Source organism: Ictalurus furcatus, chromosome 24 (genome assembly GCF_023375685.1).
Source record: "Ictalurus furcatus strain D&B chromosome 24, Billie_1.0, whole genome shotgun sequence".
NCBI lineage: Eukaryota > Metazoa > Chordata > Actinopteri > Siluriformes > Ictaluridae > Ictalurus > Ictalurus furcatus.
This window is the reverse complement of record NC_071278.1, coordinates 4,094,727-4,108,682: the sequence shown is the minus strand read 5'-3', so window position 1 is coordinate 4,108,682 and position 13,956 is coordinate 4,094,727. Positions and strand designations below refer to the sequence as shown.

At 41.2% G+C, this 13,956-nt stretch overlaps 1 protein-coding gene across 2 annotated transcripts in view; it reads right to left on the bottom strand.

The window, feature by feature from the left end:
- olfm2a (olfactomedin 2a) overlaps positions 1 to 13,956 on the bottom strand; it is a 119,224-nt gene that overhangs the window by 45,588 nt on the left and 59,680 nt on the right. The window contains exon 1 of one of the 2 annotated variants that reach the window (XM_053612474.1): positions 5,920 to 6,588. The exons of the other annotated variant lie outside the window; for it this stretch is intronic. Coding sequence (XP_053468449.1) covers positions 5,920 to 6,063 — 144 coding nt within the window. The 5' untranslated portion in view covers positions 6,064 to 6,588. Of the gene's footprint in view, positions 1 to 5,919; positions 6,589 to 13,956 lie in introns of those variants that run through there. 2 annotated transcript variants of the gene reach the window in all.

Genomic DNA, 13,956 nt, shown 5'->3' with positions numbered 1-13,956 from the left:
ATTTCAGCATTGATATGACAACGTGATTATTCTGCATGGATGAGACAATAGTCGCTCATTATACGCGTGTATGTTACGTTTACTGGTCATGAAACCGATATTAGTTCAAAAGTTTGCATCCCGCTTTCTGATACGATGTAAATGTTCTCTCCTGATGTGTACACCCACAATTTGAATTCATTCCATCTCCCGTGTCTTTAATATCCTCAGAGCAGCTTTTCAGATCCTCCCAGTCGTAATATTCAAACCCCTCGTACCACACCACCCACACATTCTTCCTAATATTTCCTTTCTTACTGTTCTAGGTGTTAAACACTGACACAGTCTCAGATCAGGTCTGAAGACTGAGAGACTTATAAAGATCCATATTTCATTTTAACATCTTGGGACAATTTGTTGTTTGTAAAGAATAGTAAAAAAAATAAATAAATGTAAAGTGCTCTTGTCCATTGAACGACCATGGGGAATACTAGGTATTGTTTGCTCTAGTGAAGCAGGCTGTGCCCTTAAAGTCTTGTAAATCTGGAAAATCAGAGTTTTAGATATTAGTCAGTTAAATTGAACAGCTATACAGTCACGATTTTTTAAATCCCCAGGCAGAAGACTCTGCTTGTACTGTTTGAACAGATTGCGCGATGTTACCTCACCGAGATGGGTGAACATGACAACATCCGTCCATTTTCTGTACCACTTATCCTACACAGTGTTACCGGGGGAGCCTGGAGACTATCCCAGGGAACTCGGGGCAAAAAGCAGGGAAACCGACTCATCACAACTGCACACTCATTCACACACTACGGTGAATTTGGAAAGCCTACAACGCATGTCTTTGGACTGAAGGAGAAAAGCGGAGTACACGGAGGAAACCCCAAAACCACGGGAAGAACTTGCAATGTTCAAATCCTGAGAAGTCCGAGAGAGAGAGCAAAACTGTCCATCTCTTGGTGGGAGGGATGACATGTTCTGTCTCTACTGTCAATCACAGTGACACTACACAAGCACGTGTTAGCCTTAACCCTCCCATTGGTAGCTGTTGTATGATAGGTTGAGAGCTCGGGGGGAGGGGGGTGTGTCATGCAAATATCTCTAGTTGAGACCCATTTTGAATTAGCGGAGGTTGAAGAACCTTCAGAGCCAGAATTCACACTGAAACTGTGGACATTTATACCTCTGGGGATTTTTCCCTAGTATTTTGGGCGGGCATAGTTGTAGGGTTCATATTTCACTATTTCTTTCTCTTTTTTTAATGAAAGAAAGAAAAGAAAGGAAAAAAAAAGCCCTTTCTGGTTTAGACCACGCCTACTTCAGGTTTTAAATCCAAATACTGTACAGATACAAATATAGATATTTGGAGTGTTAAAGAGAAGCAGATCCAGTCAGTGTCCTTGTGTTACACCTCTTATATGTGCAATTACACACAACACACAAGAACTCCAACATATTTCCCTGTACTCTCTGAAAACAACCTGTTTAATCAAAATGCACTTATAATTGAAGCCTGATGGTACGATCACACCGCAGAGATTTTTTTCCGTCGAAACGGTTGAAAATCCTGTGTGGCAAACTGTGATAGCAAGAGCGACATAAAAACGTCGAGAACTTCTTAACCTTATGCAAATGAGAAACGAATATCAGCGGAACGGTTCGTCGACCGTGGTGTTAAGAGTTCTCGTTATGAGTCATATCCGTGGCTACGTCCAAAGCCAAGTGTCACTGTGAGTGTAAGATGTGAGGGAGGGAGACACAACAGCAACATAGCAGCTATAGCGCTAAATATATAAGTACAAGCCATGATTAAACCAGAACAGTGGAATTAGCTTTTTTTTTAAATAACTAGACTGGTGTACAATGTAGATTACTGTGCAAAAGTCTTAGGCACATGCAAAGAAATGCTGTAGCGTGAGCATGCCTTCAAAAATAATGAAATTAAATGTTTCTATATTTTTAAAAAATGCATAGTATGAAAAGCAGGAAACAGTAACAATTGAAACAAAGGAAATATTTAATGCGATGACCCTTTTACTTAAAAATAAGAGACTGTCGCACTTTTTTCTTATTTTTGCATATTCGACAATATAGAAGTTAGTATGTATGTAGTAAGTGTGGCTCAAAGTAAAGCATGTGGACACTGCAAACCCTACAAACGCCAAAACTCTAGGACTTTCTCTCATATCGGTCTATTATTAAGACTTTCCAAGCTACTATCAAGCTATTTATAATTGTTAAATATAGGTGTGAAATGATTACTGACACCTCTGTGAATTCATATGAGAAAAATATATTTGAAGTATATTCGCGTTGATATTTATTTATTTTTTTTAGTACACCTGGGTGACTAGGAACAGGAAATTGTTCAACCATAACTTTTAACAGGGTTATAAATATGAGGTACCACACAGACCAAATTCCCTTAGTCATTCATCACAATGGGTAAGAGCAAGGAATATAGCTGTGATGTGCGGAAAAAGGTTGTTGAGCTTCACACAATGGGAAGTGGCTATAAGAAAATAGCAGAAGCATTGAAAATGCCCATTTCCACCATCAGGGCAATAATGAAGAAGTTCCAGTCAACTGGAAATGTTATGAATCGACCTGGAATTGGACGTGTGTCTATATCGTCTCAACGCACTGTGAAGAGGACGGTTCGAGAGGACAAAAAAATCTCCAAGGATCACAGCTGGAGAATTGCAGGAGTTAGTTGTGTCTTGGGGTCAGAAAGTCTCCAAAACTACAATCCGAAGTCACCTACATCACCACAAGTTGTTTGGAAGGGTTTCAAGAAAAACGCCTCTACTCTCATCCAAAAACAAACTCGAGCGTCTTCAGTGTGCCAGACACTACTGGAACTTCAAATGGAATTGGGTTCTATGGTCAGATGAAACCCAAATAGAGCTTTTTGGTAATAAACACCAGAGGTGGTTTTGGTACACAGAGAGGTAGCCGTATGGAAAAGTACCTCATGGCCACGGTTAAATATGGAGGTGGATCTTTAATGTTTTGGGGCTGTTTTTCTGCCAGAGGACCTGGACATTTTGTTAGGATACATGGCATCATGGACTCCATCAAATATCAACAGATATTAAATTAAACCTGACTGCCTCTGCCAGAAAGCTTCAAATGGGCCGTGGTTGGATCTTCCAGCAGGACAATGATCCAAAACATACATCAAAATCAACACACAAATGTTTTACTGACCACAAAATCAAGGTCCTGCCATGACCATCCCAGTCCCCTGACCTGAACCCCATAGAAAACCTGTGGGGTGAACTGAAGAGGAGAGTCCACCAGCGTGGACCTCGAGATTTGAAGGATCTCTTGAGATTCTGTATGGAGGAACGCTCTCAGACCCCTCGCCATGTATTCTCCAACCTCATCAAGCATTATAAGACTTGGAGCTGTTATCTTAGCAAAGGGACGTTGCACAAAATATCGACTAAAAGGGTGCCAATAATTGTTGCACACCTATATTTAACAAAGATTTATTTATTTTGGATAAACCTGTGATTTGTTTGCAATTGTTTGATATCCATAACAGCAGAATGTTTTTTTTTGTGAATGTTTTTGAACAAAAGATCAAAAAGAATCACGTTGTCACTCTCACTGTGAGCCTATAAAAGTAAACCTCCATTACACTTTACACACTCAGCACTTTTCCCGAGCTCTTCCAGCTGCAACGGTGTTGCTTTTTGCGCTTAGCGTAGGTTTGAATGCCTCTTTTTTTTCCCCAGGACAATTTCTTGCTCTTCAACCTGAAAAGTATGCACCCCCCATCTTGAACGCTGTTGGTTTTCGGCTTTTACGTGCACGCTCACGCCGAGTAAACGTCGATTCAGGGTTAAAACCTGGACTGACCGAGAAACCAACTTGCTCAACTCAAAACTCCCTCTGCAAACTCCCGAGCTTGTTCCAAACAGGCCTCTGAAGTGTTTTATACCTCTTCCACCACTTATACAAATCAGCCAACATTAAAAGTCAGTTCAAATGTCTGCAAAACAAGTTCCTCTTACCACTCGCATTACGGCAGCTAGTGAACGATAAAACGAATAAACATTAAGATGTTAATAATAATAATTATTTTTTAAAAAAAGAAGCGTAAACTCTTCTGTCCTGAAAATGTCAAACGACAGACGGTAATAAATACTGCCATGCTGTAGATGCTAAATAAACATCTCAACACGTTCTGACCAATCAGTGGCGGAAATTCAATTAGACTCCGTCGCGTGTTTTGTTTACGAACATAATTCGTTCACTTCCATAATAAACGAGTGTTGAAATCCTTGCCGGCGGTTAGCGATTAGGTTAAAAGATGCAGTAGTTTTCCTTTCTCCCCGACGGATGAGAATAGGAAATGGTCTGAGATGGACTCGTAGATTAATAGTCAATTTCCCCCTCCCATCCAGCTGCTCTGTCCATGAGCTGGGGCATTTAGAGAGGGGCAGATGCTCAGAGAGAGCACTCTTCACCATAGACACTAATGATCCTGGAAATGTCAAAGGCACTCACCTTCCTCACACTGACTTCACACTGTGTATGTGTATGTGTGTGTGTGTGTGTGTCGTTCTCTCACACACACACATACAGTACACACAGACACTTCTACACACTTGTGCACTTTGTGTTGGTGAGATTGCAGCCAGCATCCACTTAAGAACCTTTTAGGATATTCTGAGCTCTCAGAAAATTTGCTTACATTTCAAGCACTGCAGCCTCTTTCTTTAATTTGATTGAGGCTGACCGGGCGATGCCAGTCAGCCTGAGTAACCCCAGGATACAATTCTTCTTCTTCTTCTTCTTCTTCTTCTTTCTTTAAAGGTTTCATAGTGACGCTAGAGCTAAATACCGAGATGGATCTAAAAAAAAAAAAAAAAAAAAAACACACATCGCAGGGCTGTAGGTGCATTTACCATGAAAATAAAAAGAACTTGACGAATGATGCAATCGTTTAGAACAGATGAAAAGAATTTACACATAAAATAAAAACCTAAAGCCACCTATGCCATGGAGTGGTTCTGTAGCGTCTCGTTGGGTTTACGTGTAAACTACTTAGACACAGAGTTACCCTGTCACAGAGTTTCGTCGATTCGTAGTGTTACGATCATTTGTGACGACTCGTGCGTTACAGATTTCGCATGACAGTTGACTTGGATTGAGTGGTCAAGCCTCATAAATCAGACCTGACTCGCACGAGGTCGGCCATTTTCCTCCTGCGTACCGTGGTTTCTCGTGTTTTGTTTTCAGCATTTACAGTATCACTACTGCTAGGTGTCTACAAGCCACGCCCCTAAATGAATGTTACGTGCGGCTAGATATTTTATATAACCGTATTTTCGCGAAGCGCGGCTAGCATGTATTAAAAAGAATATTTGAACAAGCAGCTTTTATTGTAAATGCAAAACGAAGAAGACAAACAAACCCGAGAGTAATATCTCATGCGTTTTTAGCATTTATATATATATATATATATATATATATATATATATATATATATATATATATATATATATATATTTTTTTTTTAAATGTAAGAGTTAAAGGCAAACAATTTAAAAAGAGTAAATTCAAGGAACTTGCTTTAATGTTATGAATTGAATATGATCGGAGTAAATGTCCCCAGACGTTGTGGCAGGGTGTTGGAAATCGCACAAGTCTATATGACATATCTCTACTAACAAAGCTCTCCAGAGGTCTGTGGCATCTGTTCGTCCTCCATCATCTCCACTGAAGACGAGCATCACTGAAAATCAGCCATGACGGTTTCCATCTAACCAGCCCTGGCCTCACAGCTTAATATCTCTCCTATAGACAGCCGTAAGCAACACAGTATAAATCTCGAATCATCCCCATTTTCTAAAAAACACTCAGCTCAAACTCAACAGATGGAGAGGAGGTGTGTGAAGTGTGTGAGGTTAGGTTACGCACGCTGACGATCCTCTCCGAGGTTCCGGCGCGGGACACAGTGGTGCCGTTGAGTCCCACGAGCGAGGGCAGCGTCTGAGACATCCAGTTGGTGACCATGGCCATGGTGCTGAGCACCGCTCCGATCTTCAGCAGTGGCACGCTCATGGTGCTCACAGCCACCTGGCCTTACCGCCCCCCAGCCCAACCTGCTGAGCCCCTCGCCAGGGGGCCCACACACTCTCTCACACACACACACACTCACGTGAGCGACTTGAGGCTCGCACACGATACACTCTCACACTTGCGGTCACCTCTTAACAACAGGCTGGACATGCAAATGCAGCAGCGAAAGCCGGAGCGGGATCCAGCGGCATCACACTCCGTCAGTCCACCCGACTCCTGATGTCTCAGAGCGAATGCCAGCGCCTCACACACTCTCTCTCTCTCTCTCTCTCTCTCTCTCTCCCTCTCTCTCTCTCTCTCCTCCACCCTCTCTCTCTTTCAAGATGCAGAGCTGCGCATTGGCTGCCTCCCTATCTCGCTCTCTCGCTCCCTCGCTCTCATCCCCTCCCTTCCTTCTTTCCCCGCTCTCTCTCCTCGCCTCTCCAGCCGTTTCACGCACACATCCTATACTCATCCCATTCTGCCTTTTTTTTGGTGAGCAAATGAACAGTGGGAGGCTAAGAGAGAAATCGGATCTTCTGCAACAATTAGGCCTGTTTTAAGCCTGGATAAGTCTCACTCACAGCTGTACAGAGTGGGATTAAAGCTACTGCTATATTAAGCTAAATCATGAGCAACGTGTGTGTGTGTGTGTGTGTGTGTGTGTAGGGAGAGTAGATAGATAGCTATAGCTGGAGTATTAATGAAGAAGAAATGTGTGCGCTTCACTCGCTCTGGACAGTTCATCAATCATGCACTCTGCCTGACAACTCCGTAATTATTCCGTAATACGGAAAAGCAGTACAGCGCAGGAGTCTGGCATGAGCATCCTGCCCTCTTCTGCTCTCTCTCACCTGATCTGACACACACACTCCGGTCACGCTCGCACGAGTGACTCCGGACGTGTTCATTTAAATGGAACCGAGCATGACGAATAAAACACCGGAATGCTGAACATACCTCAATTAAGCAGTAATTGTATTTACTCTATTCGATATGGCGCACGTGCTTTAAGTGATAACATTTTGATCATCGAATCAGGGGCGTGTCCGGGGGGCGGGATTTAGCTAGTTGGGTATAACTGACCGATATAGCCCAGCACTCAAACAAGTAAAAAATCCCATTATATCATATTTGAGTCAACATTCTAGTCTCTATGCAATTGTTTTATTACAGAAATTACTTTTCCAAACGATCAGTTGTCTTGGAAAGGCACATAAAGCATTAAACAAAAAAAGGTTTAGATCAATAGAGATAATAACTTGTAATAACAAGCTAATAAGGACCTAATAACTTGTAATAACAAGATAACTTGTAGTAGTAACTCCTAATAATTCGCTAATTACTCATCGTAACCAGACAGTAACTTAGAAATAGCAAGATAATCATTGTAATCAACTAGTAACTTGTAACAACACGATAATAACTTCTAATAACAACTTGTGAAGGCATGATCACTTGTAGTAATGAGCTACTGACTCATTATTATGACGAGATCATAACTTGTAATAATAACCTAACTCATAACGACAAGATAATAACAAGTTAATAAAGAGCTACTAACAGATAACTAATATTTTTTAAATAACGTGCAGTTTAGGGTTTCTGTACTTTCACATCATAGTTCCTACATGTCGTAAAGCATTTGTAAGATCGCTGGCTCAAATTATCTTCCCAATAAGCAACCCACCACCACCACCACCGAATGAAGAGTATTAGCTGACGAGTATTAGCAATAGCTCTTGAGTGGTGCAGTGGTAACAAGTTTGTTCTGTAATGAAGAGATTTGAACTCTAGTGCTGCCTCTGTATTCCGTTAGTCTTGAATATTCAATTGCTTGAACTTAATATACCTTTATAAGGCTTTAGAAAAGCCTATTAGTAAGTGATGTAGTTGTGTTAGTCTGACATTAAACACAAGTCAATTGGGATCCCACGCAAATTAGGAAGATACAACGAACTGAGCTTCACAGCTCCAGGGTTTGAGCCGGAGCTCAGGTTACACTCTGTGAAGAGATCGACACGTTCTGCCTGTGCAGGATTCCTTCAAGGACCCAAACCGGCTACTTTACCTAAGGTGTGAATGAGTACCCTCATAGGGACGGTTGTGGATCAGGTGGTAGAGCGGGTTGTCCACTAATCGTAGGGTTGGTGGTTCGATTCCACATGCTGAAGCGTCCTTGGGGCGAGGCACTGAACCCCAAGTTGCTCCAGATGGCAAGTTAGCACGTTGCATGGCAGCTCTGCTACCATTGGTGTGCGAGTGTGTGTGAATGAGAACCAGTGTAAAGCACTCTGGATGAAAGCGCTACATAAATGGAGACCATTTACCCTGGTTTTAAATCAAGGGTGTGATCAGGATAAAGTTCTCACTGAGGAAAAACGAATGAATGAAGTCTAATTAATGACCTTTTATGGTGTGATATTGAAAGTGACCCCAGAAATAAACTTCAGACGTTTTCCATTGATACTGGTGAAGCAAAAAAAAAAAAAAACCCCAAAAAACAGTAAACACCAACAAAGTCACACACGCCCCGCCCTTGGAAAAAAGGTCATATTCCAGGCAAAAAAAAAACCTGCACATTTTGTTCAGCGCTGATCAGCCACGTCTTTGCTTGAATTCCAACCGACCAATCAACGAGAAGCTGCACCTGTTTCCACTCGTTTAATCAACTGGTCTTTCTGATTATTAGTATGGCTTCAGATTGTCTAGCCAAATAACAGCTCTCTGGAAACGGAATCCAATCAGAACAGCAATCGAGCAGAAATCACGCTCACACTCATTACTTTGTTAAAAACACAGTATGTCTTCTATGCTTGTAGATCAAATATACGCAGTTCTTTTCTCTTTTTTTTTTTGCCCGTATGGCTTTATCATCATTTAAACAATGCTAATGCTTTGACGTGTCCAATCAGGGACATCTAGCATTAACAGTGAGAGGATAAACAAACATAATAATGAACCAAACTTAACCAACATCATTGCCATGTACCGCCTCTTTAAAAATCAATGGTTTCTTAAGGGATCGTCTCAAAAGGCGTATTAAAAAGTTCCAACAAGAAGTTCGGCAACATGGTCAATATAATTAACTTTGATTTTTTTTTTTTGTTGAAGGATTTTCGCTGCTACATAATGAGCTGATCATTTTTTTTTGCCCTTTTGGCACGCTACTGTGATGCACCACAGTGAATTATTAATCACTGCCTGAATAGATCTAATTTTCTTGTGCTCTTGGCCATTTATTAAGCTTAAAATAAAGGGCTTTGTGTTTGCCCGCTATTCTTCTTGTCGAGTGATGAATGATGCTGTTCTTTCCTTTATGATTTGACTCGTGGACAGCAGGACATGTTTTGCTGGGACAAATCTTTTGCAATCAAGATGAAATCAAAAGTGATGACCGCCAGACATCCGGTCTTACAGTACTTTAGGCCTGAAGGACAAGAAGTGGGGGGAAAAGAAACGTGCTGCACTGGACTCCTGCTTTTTCCAGAGGCAGAGCTGGAGTCTTGAGGATTAGAGTGCTTACTTCATCCGTTTTCCCCCTCATTGATCTAGAGCAACATTGCCATCCGGTGGCAAGAATGCAGTACTGCTACCAATAGATGTCCTCGTTATGGTTTGTCTCAGCAACTGTTGCTTGGCAGCAAACAGGATTTCTAAAACCATCTCAGCCACGCGAGCACCATTACATAGCCGAGCATTTCGCCTTCTGAAGAGTAAATAATATCTCTGATATATGAAGGTGTATATCATAAATGACGTCTAGACCTCACGGACTTAAATAGCGACGCGGAATTAGAACCTGCGCGTGAATCTATACGTCAGGGGTGTCTAAACTTATTCACAAAGGGCAGGTGTGGATGGAAAACAGGAGCCAGGAGCCACATATGTGAATAAGATTGGACCATAATATAATCTTTTGGGGGGAAAAAAAATAAACATTAGTGGCAAATTGTAAAGAATGAAGAAGATTAAGAAGATCATCACCTGAGGTAAAAAGTCGATCACGGAATGTAAACATGAGCCCCGAAGAATGAATCCCCGAGTCATCCACTCACTTCTGTTCTTTTGGCTAACGTTCTCGTTATAAATGTCTTTTTATTTGGTCATTTAGACACACATACGGAGTACGTACGCGCTCTTCTCGGAGCATATCGGACAGTTTGTGAGCTGCTATCTTCTCACAAACTCGATTCATGACGCTTACATCCATGTCCCTCAGGCATGTACTGTAGCTATCCTGAAACCTGATCAAATTCTGAAGACATCACACTTAGCTAGCGAGATTTTAGGCATATTTAATCAGCATTTATGTTTGTGTTTGTTATACTGGCTCCTTATCCAATGTAATCTTTGCAACAACAAAAAAGCCAAAGGTTGGAAGTTAGATATGAACTCAAAAATAACAACATTTCACACCATTTTGGTCAAATATATTTATGTTGTCATGAAGAAGAGAGAGAGAAAAAAAACCCCCCTCAATTTCAGTAATGTCTCAATCAGCCAATCATGTGGCAGCAGCACGATGCATAAAATCATGATACAGTTCGAGAGCTTCGTTAATGTTCTCGTCAAACATCAGAACGGTGGAAAATGTGATCTAATGACGTTAACCGTGGCGTGGTTGTTGGTGCCTGACAGGCTGGTATGAGTATTTGAGAAACTGCTGATCTTTTGCGGATTTTCACACACAACAGTCGGAAGTTCTGTGGGAGGAGATGCTGTGTCGATGAGAGAAGTCTGAGGAGAATGGCCAGACTGGTCTGAGCTGACAGAAAGGCTTCTGTAAGTCAAATGAGCACTCTGTACAAGCACGGTGAGCAGAAACGCGTCTCAGAATGGACGACACAACAACGCCTGAGGTGGATGAGCTACAACAGCCGACCGCGTTCCCATTCAATCAGACAAGCACTGTAATCTGAGCTGTGCTACAGACTCACCCGAACCAGACAGTTTGGACGAGGTCAAGTGTTTCCAATCTACGACTGTTCTTTGAGAAAGATTTATGATTGTGCAAAATAACATTACTACAGCAATGATCCAAAAAAAAACGAACAAAACAGTGAATCCTAATAAATACAAGTTTAAACGACTCTAGATAGTCATTTACGTAAGACCAAGATTTAAATGGATAATTCAATTCAAGAGGCCAGTCAAATCGATGAATAACAACAAGACGTTCATGATAGATACAATAACTTTGTGATTTCTACCACTGTAAAAAATAAATAAATAAATAAATAAAATCCAACAAACCCAGACCCCTTGTTGGATGTTTCTTTAAAGCTTTCTTTTAAAGGTGCAGTATGTAATTTTTAGAGTCCTCTGCTGACTGTGAAGTGAATTGCATCTTAAAGGAAAAAAACAAAAACAACAACAACAACACACACACACACACACACAGACACAAGACCTGCTTTGCTAAAGAAAAAAAAAAAGTCTATGCCTCATGCAAGATGACATTTAAAGAACAGAATCAGAGCAAAGCTTCAGTCTTCCTGCTGAAGGAAAAGACTACATTTCAGGGCTGGAAAAACATAACAGAAGATCCATTGCAACCTAATAATGCAAGATATATATATATATATATATATATATATATATATATATATATATATATATATATACACACACACACACACACACACACATTTTATTATTATATTTATGTATAGAAACAGGTATTAGAAATATTACAGTGAACGGAAACAGAAAACGAACAACGTTTTCACTGAATATAAAAAGAAAAGCACAAACAAAAATCGCTCAGTTCTTCCAGAGTGCAAACGTTATTACAAGAAAGTATAGTCTAAACCTAAACCGTTTCCCAATAGGTAAAATTCCTGTCCAGAATTGATCACTTCCTGAATGTCTGGCTACAAGAATGTACAATAGCCACTATAGCTTGATTTTCAAAGATCTGGCAACGGCAGGAAAATCTGTATAGCAAGTAATTCTGCAAGCAACTAATCACACTGCACAGTAGAAGAATGCTAAAAATAAATGCATGTTTCTGGTTAAATATTTGGCTTGGTTTTATCTATAGTCCTGGCTTCGTTGTGGTTATTTTATATAGTTTAGTTTTAACCGGTTCCCAACTAAACAGCGAGGCATGCACAGCTGGAGTAAGAAAGTACTTAATGTTCAAAATAAACCAAAATTGTTACTAATCCCTGTCTAGAAACACGCTTAAGCAGTTGTTTTTGTAATCCCGACACTGTTTCTGTGTCCTCTTCCCCGCACGTGCTTTAATGATCATCTACTTCTTTTCCGAGAAGAAAACAACATGTGTTTTATAATAACTCACGAAATGGCAGTAAAACCTGCTCTCGTTTGTGCCGAATTTATTTCACAAGGCTGTTAAACATAACGAGCTTCCACACTGTAACGCATTTGTTCATTCTCTGGCCACCAGAGAGCACTCGAGTACAGCAAATACACACTACACACACTACACATCACACACCCTTATGGAAAACCACACAGTCTGTAATCATGATCAGCCTCGGCACTGATCAAATACCCATTCGTAAAAATAATTGCCCCAGATCTGAGTGAACGGGGTGTAATTATAGCTGTCTATACTTTGTTAAGCGGCGGAGTGTGTGCTGGAGGGCTGTGCTGGAGTCACGTGGTGGGTGTGTTGTAGTCACATCTGTATGCAGCTCCACGGCTGTGTGCTCCACCGCTCTAGCTCGGCTCGGCTGTGTGAGCTGTAGCCATGGCAAAATGGCAGATTGTGTCACACACACAGAGAGAGAGAGAGAGAGAGAGAGACACCCTGAAGGCCCCTCACATTGTAATTTCAGGCCACAGCCGTCGCATCTTCATTTGATAATTTTCTCATTTCCTCACACGCTGATTCTAACATGCGTACACACCCAGGTCCAAGTACGGGTTTTAGGCCACAAATGCACACGCACACATCTTCTCAAACGTTCTGCTTTACCCAGTGCTCATCCTCTTAATCATAAGCATCTATTAAAAATTCTATCATGGTATGAGCCTGCAGGGCTTTAGCTTTAAAAGGCATTTTTAATCAGTTCCTATTGAATGAACTTCAGCCGACCTGAGAGCGCAACGCACACAACAACCTCTGGGTGGCAGCAAAGAGTAACACTATTCCAAAACAAACAAATATGGACATGTAGTCATTCAAGAAGGACAGCCTTACGATAAACGTCTTCTCAGTCATCCATGTCGACTTATACTGTACATACTCCTCGTCAGGTCTGGCTAAAGCGATGAAAATACTTTTCACGGTGCTACTGGTTTATCTTTCGATTGCATTCGAATTCAAGGTGCGGTCTGTATGTTTTGAACATGTACAGACTCCAGCCCCGTAATAATCACATCATTTCTAAAGATACCACACAAAAACGACGATTTAGATTAGTGTCGCGCAATGGAGCTTCTGTTTGAGGCTTTTTTTCTGGTGTCCAGTAATGAGCACTATTGTCAACGACTAAAAGGAAACGAATTAACAAAATTGACCACTTAAATCTTATCACCTGCTGTAGGAATCACAGTGGATTTGGTGGGCGTCATGACTTTTCGTTATTGACCCATGCACGAGTCGGAAAGTCGGGGCTCATGGAAACGTTAAAAAGCAACGACGGCATTGCGATGGGCATTAGGAGATTTCCAACAGGACTCGAACGCAGCGTTAGATTGCTTCGAGGAATCGTTTGATTGTTTACTCTTGTCTCTGTACAGCATCATACCCAATAACTGAGTAAAATAATGCTTTCCATACTTGCGCATACTTTTATGACTACAAATCGAACGATTCCGATAACTGACTATCATTGTGGTGGGCACGGTGGCTTACGGTTAGGACGTTTTCCTCGACGTGGGGGTTTGAATCAAACCTCCGCCCTGTGTGTGCTGAGTTTG